This window comes from Sebastes fasciatus, chromosome 17 (genome assembly GCF_043250625.1).
Source record: "Sebastes fasciatus isolate fSebFas1 chromosome 17, fSebFas1.pri, whole genome shotgun sequence".
In the NCBI taxonomy this organism is placed as follows: domain Eukaryota; kingdom Metazoa; phylum Chordata; class Actinopteri; order Perciformes; family Sebastidae; genus Sebastes; species Sebastes fasciatus.
In genome coordinates this window covers 19,588,255-19,605,046 of record NC_133811.1, presented here as the reverse complement: position 1 = coordinate 19,605,046, position 16,792 = coordinate 19,588,255, and the positions used below count along the sequence as shown (strand labels likewise).

The following is a 16,792-nucleotide window of genomic DNA, read 5'->3' as shown; positions in this document are numbered from 1 at the left end:
CCGTGATTTACAAAAATGCAGAATGACATCGGAGATGCCGAGCACATAGAGACGTACACTGCTGGCTTTAAGAGGATCAGCTGCTTGATGGAATAAACTTTTGTTTTGCAATGCCGGGTGCTCAGAAATGCAAGGTGAATAAACATCAGGACTACTGTTTGAGCTCGAGCTAAACTTGAACCCCATACATACACTCAAAAGACAATGGCACAAAAAGTTTTCATTACAAAGATGTTTAAATAGGACTAAGAAAAGTTGAGCAAAAAAAGGGGACAAGTGACACACCTGACTGTGTTCAGAGCCCCTCCGGCGCTATGATTAGAAACAGCACTGTAATCGAGTAAACGTAAAATACAGAGAAGAGGTAGAGCTGCAGGATTTGAAAGCAGAGGGTGGGTGGAGGGGTTGAGGAAGCAGGGGCATTGTGGGCGTAAGGGAGCCACGGGAAAGAACCTGAGATCGGCTTGATATTTTTGGAGGAACAGAAAGAAAGTGACTTCCAACATGCTGCAATGCAACCGCGATTATACATACAAAATACAAATATCCCTCATGTGCAGAAAGGCATAAGAACAGTAACCTGAATAATCAACGTAAAGTTGCTCTCCATCACGTGTTTTCCAGAATTCCTGTCTCTCTCTCCTGCCTGTCCCTCTGCCTGTGTGTGTGTGCGCTAGCCAACGGGAGTGTGGCCTAGTTACCATAGGAACATGTTCGCAGCTTGTGCACAGCTCTCCATCAAACTACCTTCATTTTTACTACTGTATTTAGAGGCATTATTGCTGCGCTTGTAAATGAGCAGAGCCAAATTAAACAACTGAAAATTGTGAAAATGAAATTAGAGATCAAGAAGCAATTTGAAGCTCTGAACACCGAGTGTATACTTCTATATTACCTCATCACAATTTCAAATAAGGTGATTCTCAACTAAGAATTCCCCTACAATCTGAGCTGCCTCTTGTTTGTTTCTTCCCAACACTTCAAAACATTACTGCGTAGGTCTTAATGTCTGAAATGAAACAACAGCTTTACACGCTGCGCTAACTAACAGAAAATTATTTCTCTTCCCGTCCCTGGAGGGAGCACAAATGGCTGCTTTCATCTGGGGAAGTAAAGAGAGCAGAGAGAGGAGGAATACTCGGAGTGTATCAACGCCGGAGTAAAAAGGCAAATGGCGCTATCAAACCTAGAGGATGTCAAAATAAAACTCTGGGAGTGTGACAAAGCAGGGCTCAGAGGGTGAGTGATGCTCCGGTGGAGGATTGAGTGGTAAAAAATTCTCACTCATATTGAGGTACTTTTGTAAAGCTTCATACAGGCTGAAAAGGACTGGAAAGCCATGGCAGAGGAAAAAGAGCAGAATGTCGCAGCTGAGGCTGGAGAGTATGTTAAACCTTCCATTAACCATTGGCAACAGTGGTGTCGACGGGTGTCAGAGAAAATAGCAGGTTGAAGGGGAACATATAAAAACATATATAACAGAGAAAAATCTCATTGGACCACGACAGACTGGGGAGGAGGCTGTACAAGTCAGGCACAGTTGACAGCAGAGAAAAGTAAACCTCTAAACTGACTCACTTGGGGTTAAAACTCCAGGTCCGCCACAGCAAACCTCCGCTTGACCAACCAACCCAAACTGACTCTGATGCGGCAGCCACGTCTTTGAAGATGTGTCCATGCAGCTATATCGCACAGATACAAGGGTTTTCTTTAGTTTTTAAGACTCATACACCGTCACTTACAACAACAATGACAGGGAAAATAAACGTTATTGTGCATGTAAATAAAAGATAAAGTAACATTAATATAGACAAATAAGACCAAAGACAAAAGCAAAACTTGATCATTTTGGTTCAAATCAAACTTGCAGCTTCAATTTTGGTTTGGAATAGGGAATAGGCAACTTGGGAAATTAGTTAAAATATTTTCTATCATGCAGCAGCTGGAATATTTGGATCTGTGGGGATTCTGGAAAAACATTAAAAATGGCAGTAAGTGTTTTTGACACCTCTGGGTTTTCTCAAAGATCAACAGGGATTTATCTTTCTGAAAAACTAATGTTTAGCTGTGTGCCTCGAATGCAATGATAATGTGATATGATATAAGATAAGAGCATGTGAACACACCATAGACTGTACATAAAGATGGACGACATGACAGCTCCACAAAAGTGAAGCCAAAACATCTTGATCGCCCCCTGCTGGTTGGCTGCAGTATAGGTAGTAAATCCCGCCCCCTCCATGTTAGTGGATGGGACATGGGCCAAACTAAAAAGTCAAAGTACACAGCAAATACATTTTTCCCAAAGATGGTTTCTGTAATTTTAGGTAGTTCTTATCACGCTGGTGTTCAAGTGTTCATTTTTCTGATAAATTTGATTTTTATTAGGGCCGTCAAAGTTAACGCAATAACGCATTAGCGCAAATTTGTTATAGCGCCACTAATTTCTTTAACGCATTAACGCAATCGATCTTTCGGAGTTTGTAGCGGGCTCAGTTTTAAAGCCAGAGAGAAGAAACCAACCATTGGTACCAAGCATATCATCCTAGCTTGTCGCGAAGGAGGTTAAATAACGCTCCAAACTTGCGCTTAATTTTGGCGTGGAAAAACTGTCACTGCCATTTTCAAAGGGGTCCTTTGACCTCTGACTGCAAGATATGCAGATGAAAATGGGTTCTATGGGTACCCACGAGTCTCCCCTTTACAGACATGCCCACTTTATGATAATCACATGCAGTTTTGGGCAAGTCATAATCAAGTCAGCACACTGACACACTGACAGCTGTTGTTGCCTGTTGGGCTGCAGTTTGCCATGTTATGATTTGAGTATATTTTTTTATGCTACATGCCGTACCTGTGAGGGTTTCTGGACAATATTTGTCATTGTTTTGTGTTGGTAATTGATTTCCAATAATAAATATATACATACATTTGCATAAAGAAAGCATATTTGCTCCCATGTTGATAAGAGTATTAAATACTTGCCAAATCATAGGTACATTTTGAACAGATAAAAAATGTGTAATTAATTGTGATTAATCATGGCGATTAAATATTTGAATGGCAGCCCTGGTGTTAATTAGTTATTTAATGCTATAAAAAGGGGGTGAGACATCATGATTGACAGCTGTGATTGACAGCTGCTCTGAGTGAAGTTGTCGCGGAGCCGAAGGCTCGGGAATTGCTCGAGAGAGGAGATGTAACCTCAACTTTCCATAACCTTCACAAGTCTGGGAAATAGAACATGTGTCAGTTTGATCATAAATGTAGTTGTAGAGATATTATGCTTAGTTGTTGTGTTTTTCTGGCCAAACAGCTACCAGGGTTCTAACATAGCTAGTAGGTGGCTCACGCTAACAAGCTGCGGCTGTGCTCGGCTCGTGATTGGCTTGGGCGGGTGTGAGGGCGGGACCTCAATACCATGGCTCCAGCCCCCCGATCACTACTACGCAGACTCTGACGTCAAAATCTGAAGATGTATCCGGGATTTTTTGGCTTCACTTTTGTACAGTAAGAGGAAGTAGAGACGCGTCATCCTTATATATACAGTCTATGGAACACACTCACAAACTTGTCTATGTCTTGAAACAAATCTGGTTTTGATTTCACTCACCATAAAAAAAACTGAAAAACTGCAGGCCACAATAAATTATTTACTTGTATCTATTACAAGCAACATTCAACTTATCATCGCTGCCCTTTATAGCCTAGTAGACTAAATGTCATGTTGCTGCTTAACCACAAGCTGTTACTATGATTAATTGATAAGCATTCTTACCGACACATCAGTGTTTAATTCCTTGTTCTCTGATTGGAATATCAAAAAACAGTCATAAAACTGCCAATACATATTTTAACTGCCATCCAAACAGGGAGCGGGCTAACTCTAGTGGCCATGTAGGAACACATTAAGAGGAGGTGAATATGAGGAGAGGTTTGTTAGGCAGTTCTGCAAGAGAAAACAGAAGCATAGTACGTTGTTAAGTGAGATCAGAGGCTCAGGATGGAGAAGAAATACCAGGATGGTAAAAATATCTTGTTTTTTCTCTGTTGAGTTGCTCAATAGAAAATGAGGATGGCAAAGAAATTCATGGCCTGAGGCAAAAGAAAACAATTTGAGAAGATTGCAGGACAGGAGCTCGCTGACAGGAGTACCTACTTTTTTTTAGAGAACATTCTGACAAACAGACTGACAAAGCCTTTCTGTCCTTGGCAGCGAGAGATAGCCCCCTCCATGCGTTGCATTGAAGATGGCTGAAGAGCAGCAGAATTATGACGGAAACTTGGTGTTGGAGTAGATTCAGCTCTTTGCCGGCTGTCAGGCTCCCGGCTGACAACTGTGGCAGAGAGGCAAGGAGTCCAGATTCTCAACAGTTCACGAGGAACAGAGGAAGATTAATAGACCTCTCGCCTCTCTATTACAGTTTAACTAAGAAAATAATTCCAATAAAGAGATGATTGAGATAGTTCATATCTTATAAGCATTTCATGTGGAGGAGGACGAGGAAATCCTGCGAGGGGCAATGAGTCAGAGTGAGCCGGACTTATCTCGTTCTATCAAGTGTGCAGCCTCAGACATTTCATTAAGTGAAGCTCCTCTCTCCACTGCGTTATGTTTTTAGCTGTATATGTGAAAGCCTGCAGTACAATATCATGGACTGTAAAGATAGAGGCCTCCAATCATACCTGCGCTACATTACAGAGTGTCCAAACATCACATACATCTGTTTTTGCCAGATGCGATGGAGGAAAAGCAGAAAAATTCCCACAAGCGTATCTTCGTATATCTTTTCATCTATTCATCCACGGTACATACACAGATCCCAGTGCAACGTCCAGGGAAAGTGGGACATTTCTTTTTAGTTTATTGAGTTAGAGAAAACTAATTTGGCAAAGCTATAATAACCCTGCAAAATCCCATTTTGTCATTTTCACTTTGTTCTGACTTATAAAATGTAAGTATGAGCCGTTAATATTTAATTTGCATATCTAAGCTCTCAGGACCTCCAGACTGTGCAGGTGTTCAACCACCTAGAGATAGCCAATTAGCAAACTACAGGTATCAGTGAAATTGGTGCGAAATGGCAAGAAAGTGTGGTTGACTTCACAGAAGCTAACTGCCAATCAATCACGTCCTTGCACTGACTTCACCTTTGGAGGGGGAGGGTGCAGGGACTTCATTTAAAATTCTCTTGAAAATAAATGACATGAATAAATAATATTCCACTCAGTGTGAGGCACCAAGTGTCACGTGCTGCATTGTGTGCCATCACATTATAGGTAATGTGATTATTACGTGTTCAAAATGCATCAGGGGGCAGTGACAAGTACAGCAGTTTTGGGCCAATTAGCAGACAGTTGATACAATAAATGCAGTAAAAATTTAACTTTTAAATGCAAATTCATGGCACTTGTGTGGCTTCATATGCCAGAAAACTGCATTCATAAACATGAATTGACTAAGACTAGGGCTGTCAACGTTAACGCGTTAACACAAATTTGTTTTAACGTCACTCATTTATTTAATACATTAACACATCTTGCGATTTTTAGGTTGTAGCGGGCTCAGCTTTCAAGCTAGAGTGAAGATACTGGTATCACATGAAACTAGCCAACCTTGTCATACTAGCTTGTCGCGAAGGAGGTTAAATAACGCTCAAAACTTACGCTAAATTTTGGCGATGAAAAACTGGCATGGCCATTTTCAAAGGGGTCTCTTGATCTCTGACTGCAAGATATGTGAATGAAAATGGGTTCTAAGGGGACCCACGAGTCTCCCCTTTACAGAATTGTCCACTTTATGATAATCACATGCAGTTTGGGGCAAGTCATAGTCAAGTCAGCACACTGACACACTGACAGCTGTTGTTGCCTGTTGGGCTGCAGTTTGCCATGTTGAGATTTGAGCATATTTTTTATGCTAAACGCAGTACCTGTGAGGGTTTTAGGACAATATTTGTCATTGTTTTGTGTTGTTAATTGATTTCCAATAATAAATATATAAATACATTTGCATAAAGCAAGCATATTTGCCCACTCACATGTTGATAAGAGTATTAAATATTTGACAAATCTCCCTTTAAAAGGGTACATTTTACATTAACTATGGACAATCAAGCGATTAATCACAATTAAATATTTTGATCAATTGACAGCCCTAACTAGGAAATACATTTAGTATGCACAAAATGCATTTTATGTACTATGTTATTTCAGCATGTGATATTAATTAGCATTAATCAGAACTTTATACGTGCACATCCTCTATAAATTCTTATCAAACATCTATCAGTCCAATACTAGAGGAGAGGGGGGTCTCCTGGTACAGCAAGCAAATCCCAACAGTGGTTCATTTTGCTTTTGTGCTAAATTCTCCACAATGTCTCCATCATAAACTGGTAAAACAGTTCCTAAAAAAAAAAAAATGCACCATGCAAACACATGAAAGACATGTTTCACAGGCACTAGAAAATTATTAGGCAAATCTTAAATGTTCTAGGTTACATGTGTGCTCATGTCCCACTTTAACTGAACTCACTACTGTGTCGTCAAAAGGTCATTCGGCCTGCAATGCATCACCTTAGAAACAGACCCCTGAACCCAAGCAACGCTGGTGAGTACTAACAGCTGGTATAGACCCTACTTACTGCCTTGTGTTGCAGAACAGTATTCAGGCCGTGAAGGTGCACAACCAGCTTCAACACTTCGATTAGTGAGCCTCTCCAGGACCAGCTGTCACTAACATTTGGTGAACACTTCTTTGTGAGATGGGGTAGATATTATTTGGGAGTACATCAATTTACTTTCTGCCCCACACATGCGTACAACACTCACCCAAAAACACAGGACTTCCTGGAGACGAAATCTTGACAGCTTAGTTTACATCTGTTGTAGCAGACGGACTCCGGTGGACTTCCAGCCTATAGGGCACTTGGGAAGGATCTGAGGTTCCAGGTGTACTTGCTTTTTTGGGACAAAGGTAGAATCAGTTTGTGCAGAACCTGAGAGACTGTTTCCAAATAAAAAGGCCAGTGTTGTCCTCTTTGACAGATATTTCAATCATTAGGCCAATCTGATGTGTTCAGGGGCAGCTCCTCCTGTTCTCTCACCTATGCTGCAGTGTGTCCATACATGCCTTTTTCTTTTTTTTGTATCAAGTGTGAAGGCTCTTGAGGGAAAACGTGAAGCTGGCTGTCACACAGGTGGGGGGTCCCTTCGTCGTCACCTTCAGCTCTCAGTCCATCACTGAAGCTCTCCTGTCAGCAGTGGCTCTGTTGTGCAGCTCGGCAGCTCCTCTCCTCTGCTTCTTCTCCTCCTCCCTCTTCTCTTCTTCCTCTGCTCCCTGTCCTCCAACTCGATTGCAATCCAGGAACTGAGATGTGCAGCTTCCTCGGTAATAAAGAGAATCTCTTGTGAGGAAAGGTTTTGTCATCTTAATTGTTTGCTCTGGGCACACATGTGACTTCAAAAACAGCCCCTTTGCGTCGCTTTTATGATGTGAAGTCCTTATTATTGGTTCTAAACGATCCACGGAAGCCAATTAGTTCACCATTTATCACTTATAGGCTAGATTTAAAACAGAGATTCACGGTGGGTTCTGCATGGTTACAACTACACGAATCACACCGATATATTCAAATGAGGATAATGATCAAGGTGATGCCAGCTGGATAAACCAACTCAGAGCAGCTCCTACAAACCTATACTGCACATTGCGCGCACCAAAAACCACAAAAAAATAAACATCCCAGAGGTTATTTTACAGGAAAAATCCAGATGTTGTGCTGCAGCATCTGAACCACATCGTGCACATTTTTTTTGACGTGCTCCTTGGTGATTTTATCTTGGAAAGCGGCGTGCCATAATCCAGAGATTCATAAACGAGGAGAAGGAGGAATCCGGTGAGGAAATTGACGCCGTGTCTGTCCTTTTGCGCTCTTTGCAGTCCGTCACACCTAATTCTGATTTAACAGCAGTGCGTGGAGAAAAAAAAAAGGTGGTCTGCAAACGGGAGAAGTCTCTCCCTCGAGGGCGGAGATAGAGATAGTGCGTAAGATAGACAGAGACAGAAACAGAAACCACCGCCTCCAAAGGCTGCAAGAGTCCGCCCAGCGCTGTGCCAGCTCTGACTTTGTGGCACCAGAAAATATAAAACGAAACGATGATGATGACGGCTGGTCGCCCACTGCGCACAATAATGACAATGGGAAAGAAGGTTAAAGGGAGTATAACAAAGTTCATTGAAGTTACTTCTTGGAATATGTAGAGTGGGCTTAAAGCTGCAGTGGGTAGAAATGGAGCAAATGTGATTACAAAAAAAAGTTATTTTTATAAAATGGTCATTATATCCTGAGAGTAGTGCATGAGACAGGTAATCTGATAAAAATCATGTGTGTCCTCTGGTGTCATCTGCAAGATTTGGATGGAAACAACCAATCAGAGCCGAGCTGGAGCCTGCTGTCTCTGAACAGCTGTCAATCACTCCTGAACTCCGCACTAATCAAATATGAATCAATATTCTGTTACTGTAATGCCAATTTCTTGCCTCAAATGTTTTCAGAAACATCTTGTAGTGTACTGTTTAGCTGTAAAATGAGAAAGTTTGTGACCCGGCAGCCATGTTGAGATCAGTTGAGGAAAATACCAAGCACCGCCCACCAGCCGGAGCACAGCCAATAGGAACGCTCTCGCTCTGAAATGACCTGTGATTGGCCAAAGTCTCCCGTCACAGACTAGAGTATTTAAAGCCTGAAAACAGAGCCATGAGGAGGTGCAGAAGTCTAGTTTTCTCTCAGAACACTTGAATTACAATATGCTGAAAGGTTATTATGGAATTTTTGCCCAATGATGCAAAAACGTTCTGCCTACTGAAGCTTTAATGTGGATTGGTGTTGTTATAGCAGATACAGCCCGGCTAATAAGGTCAGTATTGGTGCTGATATCGATCTGGCACATTGCATCAGTGCATTCCTAATTGTAATTTCTTGCCTCAAATGTTTTCAGAAACATCTTGTAGTGTACTGTTTGGCTGTAAAATGAAATGTTTGTGAACCGGCAGCCATGTTGAGATCAGTTGAGGAAATACGAAGCACCGCCCACCAGCCAGAGCAAACTTTCTCATTTTACAGCTGAACAGTACACTACAAGATGTTTGTGAAAACATTTGAGGAGAGAAATAGGCATTACAGTAACAGAATATTGATTCATATTTGATCAGCGCTGCCTAGTTTGACCCAAGGCCTATTGAAGGAGGCCGGGTCATGCTTCATCAACGCGTCATATCTTTGGGGGTGCAACTGGTCTGCACTCGTCAAAATTGAGCCAATCGCAACGCACAAAAAAATCTCCCGACACAGGCTACATTTTTTTTAAAGCCTGAAAACATGAGGAGGTGCAGAAATCTAGTTTTCTCTCAGAACACTTGAATTACAATATGCTGAAGGGTTATTATGGATTTTTTGCTCGATGATGCCAAAAACATTCGGCCTACTGCAGGTTTAATGTCTCACAGTATTAAAGTAGGGGTGCTGCACTTTTAATAAGGCTCAAGCTTGCACACCTGAATTTCCATAATTGTAGATGCTTTTAATAGCTTTAGGAACCGTCAGAACTACAAGTAACATTTCATGTAAACAACATTTTAATAAGACAGTGCTCTCAGCAGCTGCAAGGTGTATAAACCAATGGGAAATGGATGGACAAAAACAGCTTGGTCATTGGCACTACAGATTTCTGGTAACAAGATCCCCAGGGGCCCAAAAAGACCCCAGGTTCACTGTGTAGAAATTGTTTTTGAATATAATATGAGCTACTAAAGCACAACTGGCATGTACCCAATCTCGATGCCCTAAAATATAGTTTTAGGATATTTATTTATTTCAGCAGATACTTGCATGATGCATATTCCTACATTTATATGTAATATATCAGCCTAGGAATAATGCCCCTAGTACACTAATCTGGCCATCTGATTTAGGACAGGGGTCACTCAAGTTCATTCAAATCAGCCACAGAAACAGATTAAAGGACAGGTTGAGATTTTTTTTCAAGTCTATCTTAATACAGTAGTCACACGCCTATATGTAACACTGAAAGAGTTATTGGTCGTTGTCTTTGTCTCTCCTGATCATACTGTCCGTAAAGGGTGATAAAAAAAATCAAAGCAGCAGAGGCAGAGACATCCAGACTTTTAGTGGGCGTTCAGACTGATATCAGCCCTGCTTTAAAACAAAACAAGGGGTTGCGTTGGTGGGGGCATGTTGCTTCAGGTACCAGTGATACATGACATACAATCAAGTCTAGTTTGAGTAACAGATCTGTGAATTAGAAGTCTTCTCAGATGCCAAAACACTGCTTAGCGATTTATGTTAATAACACTACAGAATTTAGTGTACAGAATTTATACAACGACTGTTTTATCTTTCATCGCAACACAATCACAAGGTAAACAGTAGAACTAAAGCGTTCACGCTACAAGGTAATCCACCTGGAATGTGCATTTGCATGTATTTGATTAGACAACGCAGCGCCTTGTTGGATAGCAAAAGCACCCCCGATGTGCCGTCGGATTCCCTTCATTCAAATGAACTAAGGGGCTGTGTTTTAAAGCCGGTTTAGTATGCATCAAGGTCCAAATACACTGGATTCCCATAATGCAACTCAATAATAATTTCCTTGTCTGGTAAATGCCTAACACCAAAGCCGCAGAAGAAATGATGACCAAAAAAGCTAATTCTCAAATAACTATAAAGCAAGGAATCTCTGTCTGTGTGTCCTTCTCATATCTCAAGAACCACTCATTCAATCCATTTCACATTTAGAAGGTGTATTGCTGGGGACCCAAGGGAGTGCCATGTAGATTTTTTTGCAATCGGGACACGCAGCACATTCAATATTAATAAACTTTTGTATAAACATGCGAACAGTGCTCTTGTGCAGCAGCGGGTGCAGGGCTTCAGTGCTCTGCAGACTGAGTCGAGCATGTTGTCTGAAGCGGGTCGTTCACTTTTGCTGCTGGATGCTGAATATACTAACGTATAGATTAGTATATACATATAGAAACGTATATACTAACTAACAGAACTCCTCTGGCGCTTCCCTGGAGTCAACAAACGATGAGCGGTTCGACAACGCTACAAGCTGCATTCCTGGGAGCCAAGCAATCGGCCTGTTCGGATCAACCACGCCTTGAAAGGGCACTGCATTAGTGTGCAAAAGCTGTGAAGTGTCCCTTTAAGTTCAGCCCAAGTTTACCAAATGAAGCAGGTATTTTGCAAAGTGACAGTCTTTAGTAAATTCCCTCTTAGCTTCTGCTAGAATACATTTGTGCACAGGAGGAAGACTGTGGATTTTGTCGCTTCACATATGTTTACATACATAAAGAGGAGGAATAGTGACAAAAACCTTGTATAATGTATATATGGGCATGGGACAGACTTGAAAACATGTGAACCTATCCTTCAAGGTGCTCAGTGATGTTTTTTTTAGCCCAAACACAAGAGAAGTCTGTGGGTGACTCATTTGTATTTTAATAGTCTGTAATCACTTTTATTGTGGTCACGGAGAAATTGCCAGACAGTCCAACAAACACTGTCTATATAGGTGCAAAAGTGTGGAGGCACCAGCAATTGTTTTGCTTCAGAACATTTTTATTTTGATATCTGCTAACATGTTACATAAATATGTATGGCTAATTGTTACATCCCGAATGTGTCATAGATCTTTTCGTGGGCATATATAAAGATGGTGTTACATAAATCCCTGCTAAAGAAGATGTAACCCGGTTATTTTATTTTCCTGTGTCTCTCTATATCATAAACATGAGGCGGGCGGATTTAAATGGTTAGAAAACTGATAACCTTTTTCTTAAATGGTAATAATCCTCTAAATGAGTCATGAAAGGTTGGAGCTGTTAGAAATACACAGACAAACCATGCATTAAAACCGATTAAAATTTGTTTTCACAGCCGTGTTTATAGACAGTGACATGGATTACACTACAGTCATTGAAATTATTTTCTATTTTCTTTTATCTTCTTGGTATAAATTGGAGGTTTTTACTATGATCTTGTTATTGGGATTTAAAGTGTGATCCAGCTGCAACGACAAGGCGCAAAGACAAGTATAGGAAGCAGGAAAAGATTTGGGAAGAAGCAAACTTCAGTGATGTCAAAGACTAACTTGGGACACTGGACAGCACATGCAGTCTTCAAGAATACACTAATAACATAAACTGGAAATGAAACATTGCCACTCTTTCTCTCAACCTCAACCCTCACTCACACACAGAAACACATACATCTCCATGGCAACTGATAAAAGAATAGCTGGTGTGCAAAAAGAAGTGATTGCCAAAGCATATACAAGAACTTGGATGGTCAGCAAGAAGCAAATTTATGGAATAAAGAAAAATACAGGAAGGAATTGAGGGATCTAAGCGGAACAACAAATGCCGTCAGTCAAAGAATATGAAGAAAATGCTAAATTAACATAGCTTTAATGTCAAAAAACATGTAATTCCTCAAAGAGTAGAGCCTAAAATGCTCTCAATCCAATTTAAGTGTCAATTTGTTGCTTTTCAGGGGGCTTAATTGCAGGCTACACATTTATTTATCGCAAGTGTGGTTCAAACTGAAAATTTGCTCAACGCAAGTCCTGCAGAATCCAAATCGAGCAGAAGGATTTGAGCAAATATGAAGGAATGAAAGTTGCGCGGATGTTGCAGATAGCAGAACAGAGAGGGTGGGCAACAGAAGAGGGGAGAGGACAAGGGAAGGAGTACAGCACAGAGTACAGCACAGTACACCACCTACACTCGTCTCCATGGCAACTACCACACTAGAACGAGTGATAATGCAGTTCCCTCTCTTCCGATTCTGAAAACTGTTCAATTGGTACCATATGCACTGTGCAGTATGTGGGAGACAAAGCGTTCTGTATTCTGTTGTTGCAGAAATGCGTGCAATGTAATGCTTCTAAAAACACTACTGGTTAAATATTTTTTGACTGCATACGTTACATCCGTCTATCCACCAGGGACGTTGGCTTCAGCCCGACACTGAATTCATCATCATCGCTTTAAGGGATAACTTGTTATTTTTGAATTAAATGTGTTGTTGTTGTTTTTTTCTTCTTGGCCAAAGCAAGTGGCACAGTGTGTGGGCAGCAGTTGCTTTCAAAGAAACAAGTATTGAGGTTGATAGAATTGAAAAGGCATGATAAAATAAATGCCTTTTCTTCCAATCTAGCTCCGGCCGCTGTTGCTGCTGATGTAAAGTGACAGCGTAACAATTCAAAATCTTCAGACATGGTTTTGTGCAACACGTTCTTTGTAATCTGTATCCTCAAAAAGTGATTATGCCACTGTGCTGAATACAGTTTCACTTTGGGGCTTTACTGTGGAAAAATGTGACAACAAAGTGTCCGTACAATGTGTGCTAAATGATGCATCTTAACCATAAAAAGGCTGGTGAAATTATTTGAGACAATGTGTCTCTGCTACACCCACCACTCCTTTTTTAGCCTCTGTCCACGGCCCTTTCATCCTATTCTGGATTCATTTTGTTGTCTCTAAACGGCTTGTTTAACTGCCAAAGCAGCACAGTATACTATGCTGTGGTTAGCATAACTAATATTTGCTCATTTTGCTACCAAATAAAAAAAAGAATCAATTTGTCTGAGGGGGATTTTCTTGATCTGGTCTTCTGTCATTTGATGTTAATTTGTTTGACAGACTGTCATGATTAATACAAAGTGCAATCAGTCTGTCACCATCAACTCAGCATATGACAAATACAGAGCAAGTAAAGTCGGTTGTCGGACGGCCCAGGAGGAAAACTTCCAGATGGCCGATCCGCCTCTGCTCTTCACTTCATCACTAGTGTCTGTATCATGACAGAGATCATCTGACTGTCTGAAAAGTGAAGTAGATTTGTGATCTTTATCCACGGTGTCATTTGTGCAGCCTGGTCTCTTACATGTTCATATCTCTGTGAATGCCTGTTGTATAATGGGATATTAATAGGGCGCTCATTCGATTAAAATATTTAATCATGATTATCGCACAATTGTCCATAGTTAATCGTGATTAATCGCACATTTTTTATCTGTTCAAAGTGTACTTTAAGGGAGATTTGTCAAGCATGAATTCTCTTATCAACATGGGATCGGGCAAAGTGTGGGCAAATATTGTCCAGAAACCCTCACAGGTACTGCATTTAGCATTAAAAAAATGCTCAAATCATAACATGGCAAACTCAAGCCCAACAGGCGACAACAGCTGTCAGTGAGTCAGTGTGCTGACTTGACTATGACTTGCCCCAAAACTGCATGTGATTATCATAAAGTGGGCATGTCTGTAAAGGAGAGACTCATGGGTACCCATAGAACCCATTTTCATTCACAGATCATGAGGTCAGCGGTCAACAGACCTCTTTTATCCTTTATTGCATTAACTTTGACAGCTCTAGTTATTCATTTATTAAGTTTAGCAGATCAGCGTCATAATTAATAGCACTTTTTGTTCACCTACACCTGTGCAAAGTGACAGTATTTTAAAAGGTCCTCATTGGCAGTGTGTTGCATGTCCACTAACACATCCAACACAAGGCTTAAGCAATTTGAGAGAGGATTTTGTCATGGAGGACATAAATCTTACTAAGACCGCAACTAATGATTATTTTCATTATCAATTAATCCGCCAATTATTTTCTCTGTGAATTGATTGGTCTACAATATGTCAGATGGTAATGAAAAGCGATCACAATTTCCTGAAGCCCCAAAAAATATCTTGTTTTGTATGACAGTCCAACAATCCAAAAACCAATGTTATTCAATCTATAATCAAACAAAAGACAGAAAAGCAGCAAATCCTCACATTTGACAAATTGAAAGCAGGAAAAATTTGGCATTTTGGCATTAAAGTGACTCTTGAAAATAATCAGTTATCAAAAGCAATGCATGTTATTTTTCCGGCCATCATTTGGTCTATAAAAACAGAAAATAGTGGAAACAATTAACTAGAACGCAATTAATTTAACATATTGAAATTGCTTGTTTTTCGCCACCAACAGTGAAAAAACAAAGACATTCAGTTTTCTGAAAGATTATTAAGAAAAGCAGCAAATCTTAGGGCTGCACCATTATGGCTAAAATGATAATCATGATTATTTTGATCAATATTGAGATCACAGTTATTATCACGATTATTCATAGATTTTAGGGACAACATATTTTTATTGCAATTTCACATTTAAAAAACTGAGCGCTGCTTTCACTTCCATAATGTGCTAAATTCCAACCGTCAAAAATTCAAAATTATATTCTTTTACAGTGTTATTGTTATCTCTAGTGGTTATTTGCATAAAAACACAATTCAAATGATTAGGAAATAAATGATTGTATTTTTATCTAAATATTTGCTTTGATTAAAAAGAATCTTGGTATGAGTAGTTTTAATTATATATTATAATCTGTTTAGTGGTAGTGTTAAGAACTTAATCAGGTCATAATTCCCTCTCTATTATGTATTTTATATTGCTGTGAAAACATCTTCAAACAACTGCATTTATTCAAGTTGGCAGTGCATCTCTAGCTGTTAGTTTAGAAAGCGCTTGATTTATGCAGCAGAGTTTTCTATGAGTGGAGCATGCATATTTAACGCCAATATTGCAGGCGATCATGTTCATTTAATTCTGGGAAGCCAAAATCGTGATCGTGATCAAAATTCCATTAATTGTGCAGCCCTAGCTGAAACTTTCTTCTTTCGTCTTTTATTTTTGCTTGAAAAATGATTATCAAAATTGTTGCTCGTTACATTCCTGCCAATAGACTAATCAATCAACTAATTGTCACCTCAAAATCTGACTGTCTTGGTCAATTCATTCTGGATGTGATGGTTCTACTTTGAGTACCTTTTCCTATCAGATTATTTTTTTCATCAACCAACAAAACAACCTGAGTTAATAGGATATTTGAAGCGAGTACATTAGCAGAGGTCAGGGGGTTCTACATCAGATCATGCAAAAAGCATTTTCTCTTTTTTTCCCCAGCTGACAGGTAAACAACATCAAATGAAGCTTGAGTTTTTTTGCATCAACAGCCTGGTTACTTGTGACACAGAACAAAGACGTGGTTGAGTGCTTAGACGAGATGCTCTACTCAACATCATTAGGAAAATAGAGGAACAGCAGGAGAAAATCCGCTTGAGTGCAACATGATCCTTTTGGCAGCAACGTCAAATCTGAATTTTGGGAGCTTTAATTCAAAGGTAAAATTTATGCCTAAACCATCTGCTGAGGGCTAAACTGATATGAAGGCAGACTCAGCAGGATTTGTACCTGAAACTCCAAAGGAACTCAAGGTCGGCTTCACCAGTCAGCCGTGACGCCGTCACCTTCATTGATCATGTTCCTGGCTCAAGTGTGAAAGTCAAACAGCCACACTGCGGCTGAAAAGCAAACTAATAATAGAAATAATGTGAAAGCTACTCATTGTGCTTCAGGAGCGTGATATTCACCCTTGAAACCTGGGTGACTAAACGTTTACATTATTTCTGTTCCCCGGTGGGCTTTTATGCAACACAGACTGGTCGAGATGGCCAAAAGCTACACGTCGCTGTGCAGGGGAAAGATTCGTGTTCAATGTATGAGGGGTCAAAGGTGCCACGCTAGTCAAGCACTCAGTGTTCAGGGTGACTCTGTTGCTCTGTGATTGTACCCTGAGAGAATAAATATAGAAAACATCATTTAATGTCCTACAGGGGGATCAACAAAGCGGTATTGTTTGCTGTGAC

At 40.3% G+C, this 16,792-nt stretch overlaps 2 protein-coding genes across 11 annotated transcripts in view; one reads left to right on the top strand and one right to left on the bottom strand.

Annotated features, from left to right (window-relative positions):
• Positions 1-8,140, bottom strand: part of LOC141754772 (ras/Rap GTPase-activating protein SynGAP-like) — a 50,873-nt gene extending 42,733 nt beyond the window's left edge. For 3 of the 9 annotated variants that reach the window (XM_074614038.1, XM_074614036.1, XM_074614042.1), the window contains exons 1-3: positions 6,835-8,140; positions 4,160-4,337; positions 1,579-1,682 (exon numbers count right to left, since the gene is read on the bottom strand). In XM_074614038.1, the coding sequence (XP_074470139.1) occupies positions 1,579-1,682; positions 4,160-4,245 (190 nt within the window). In that variant the 5' untranslated portion in view covers positions 4,246-4,337; positions 6,835-8,140. The remainder of the gene's footprint in view (positions 1-1,578; positions 1,683-4,159; positions 4,338-6,834) is intronic. The other 6 variants (XM_074614041.1, XM_074614040.1, XM_074614045.1 and 3 more) reach the window with 4 other exon arrangements.
• The window catches only part of LOC141754781 (type-4 ice-structuring protein LS-12-like), a 409,136-nt gene that overhangs the window by 311,580 nt on the left and 80,764 nt on the right, over positions 1-16,792 (top strand). The window lies entirely within an intron of this gene.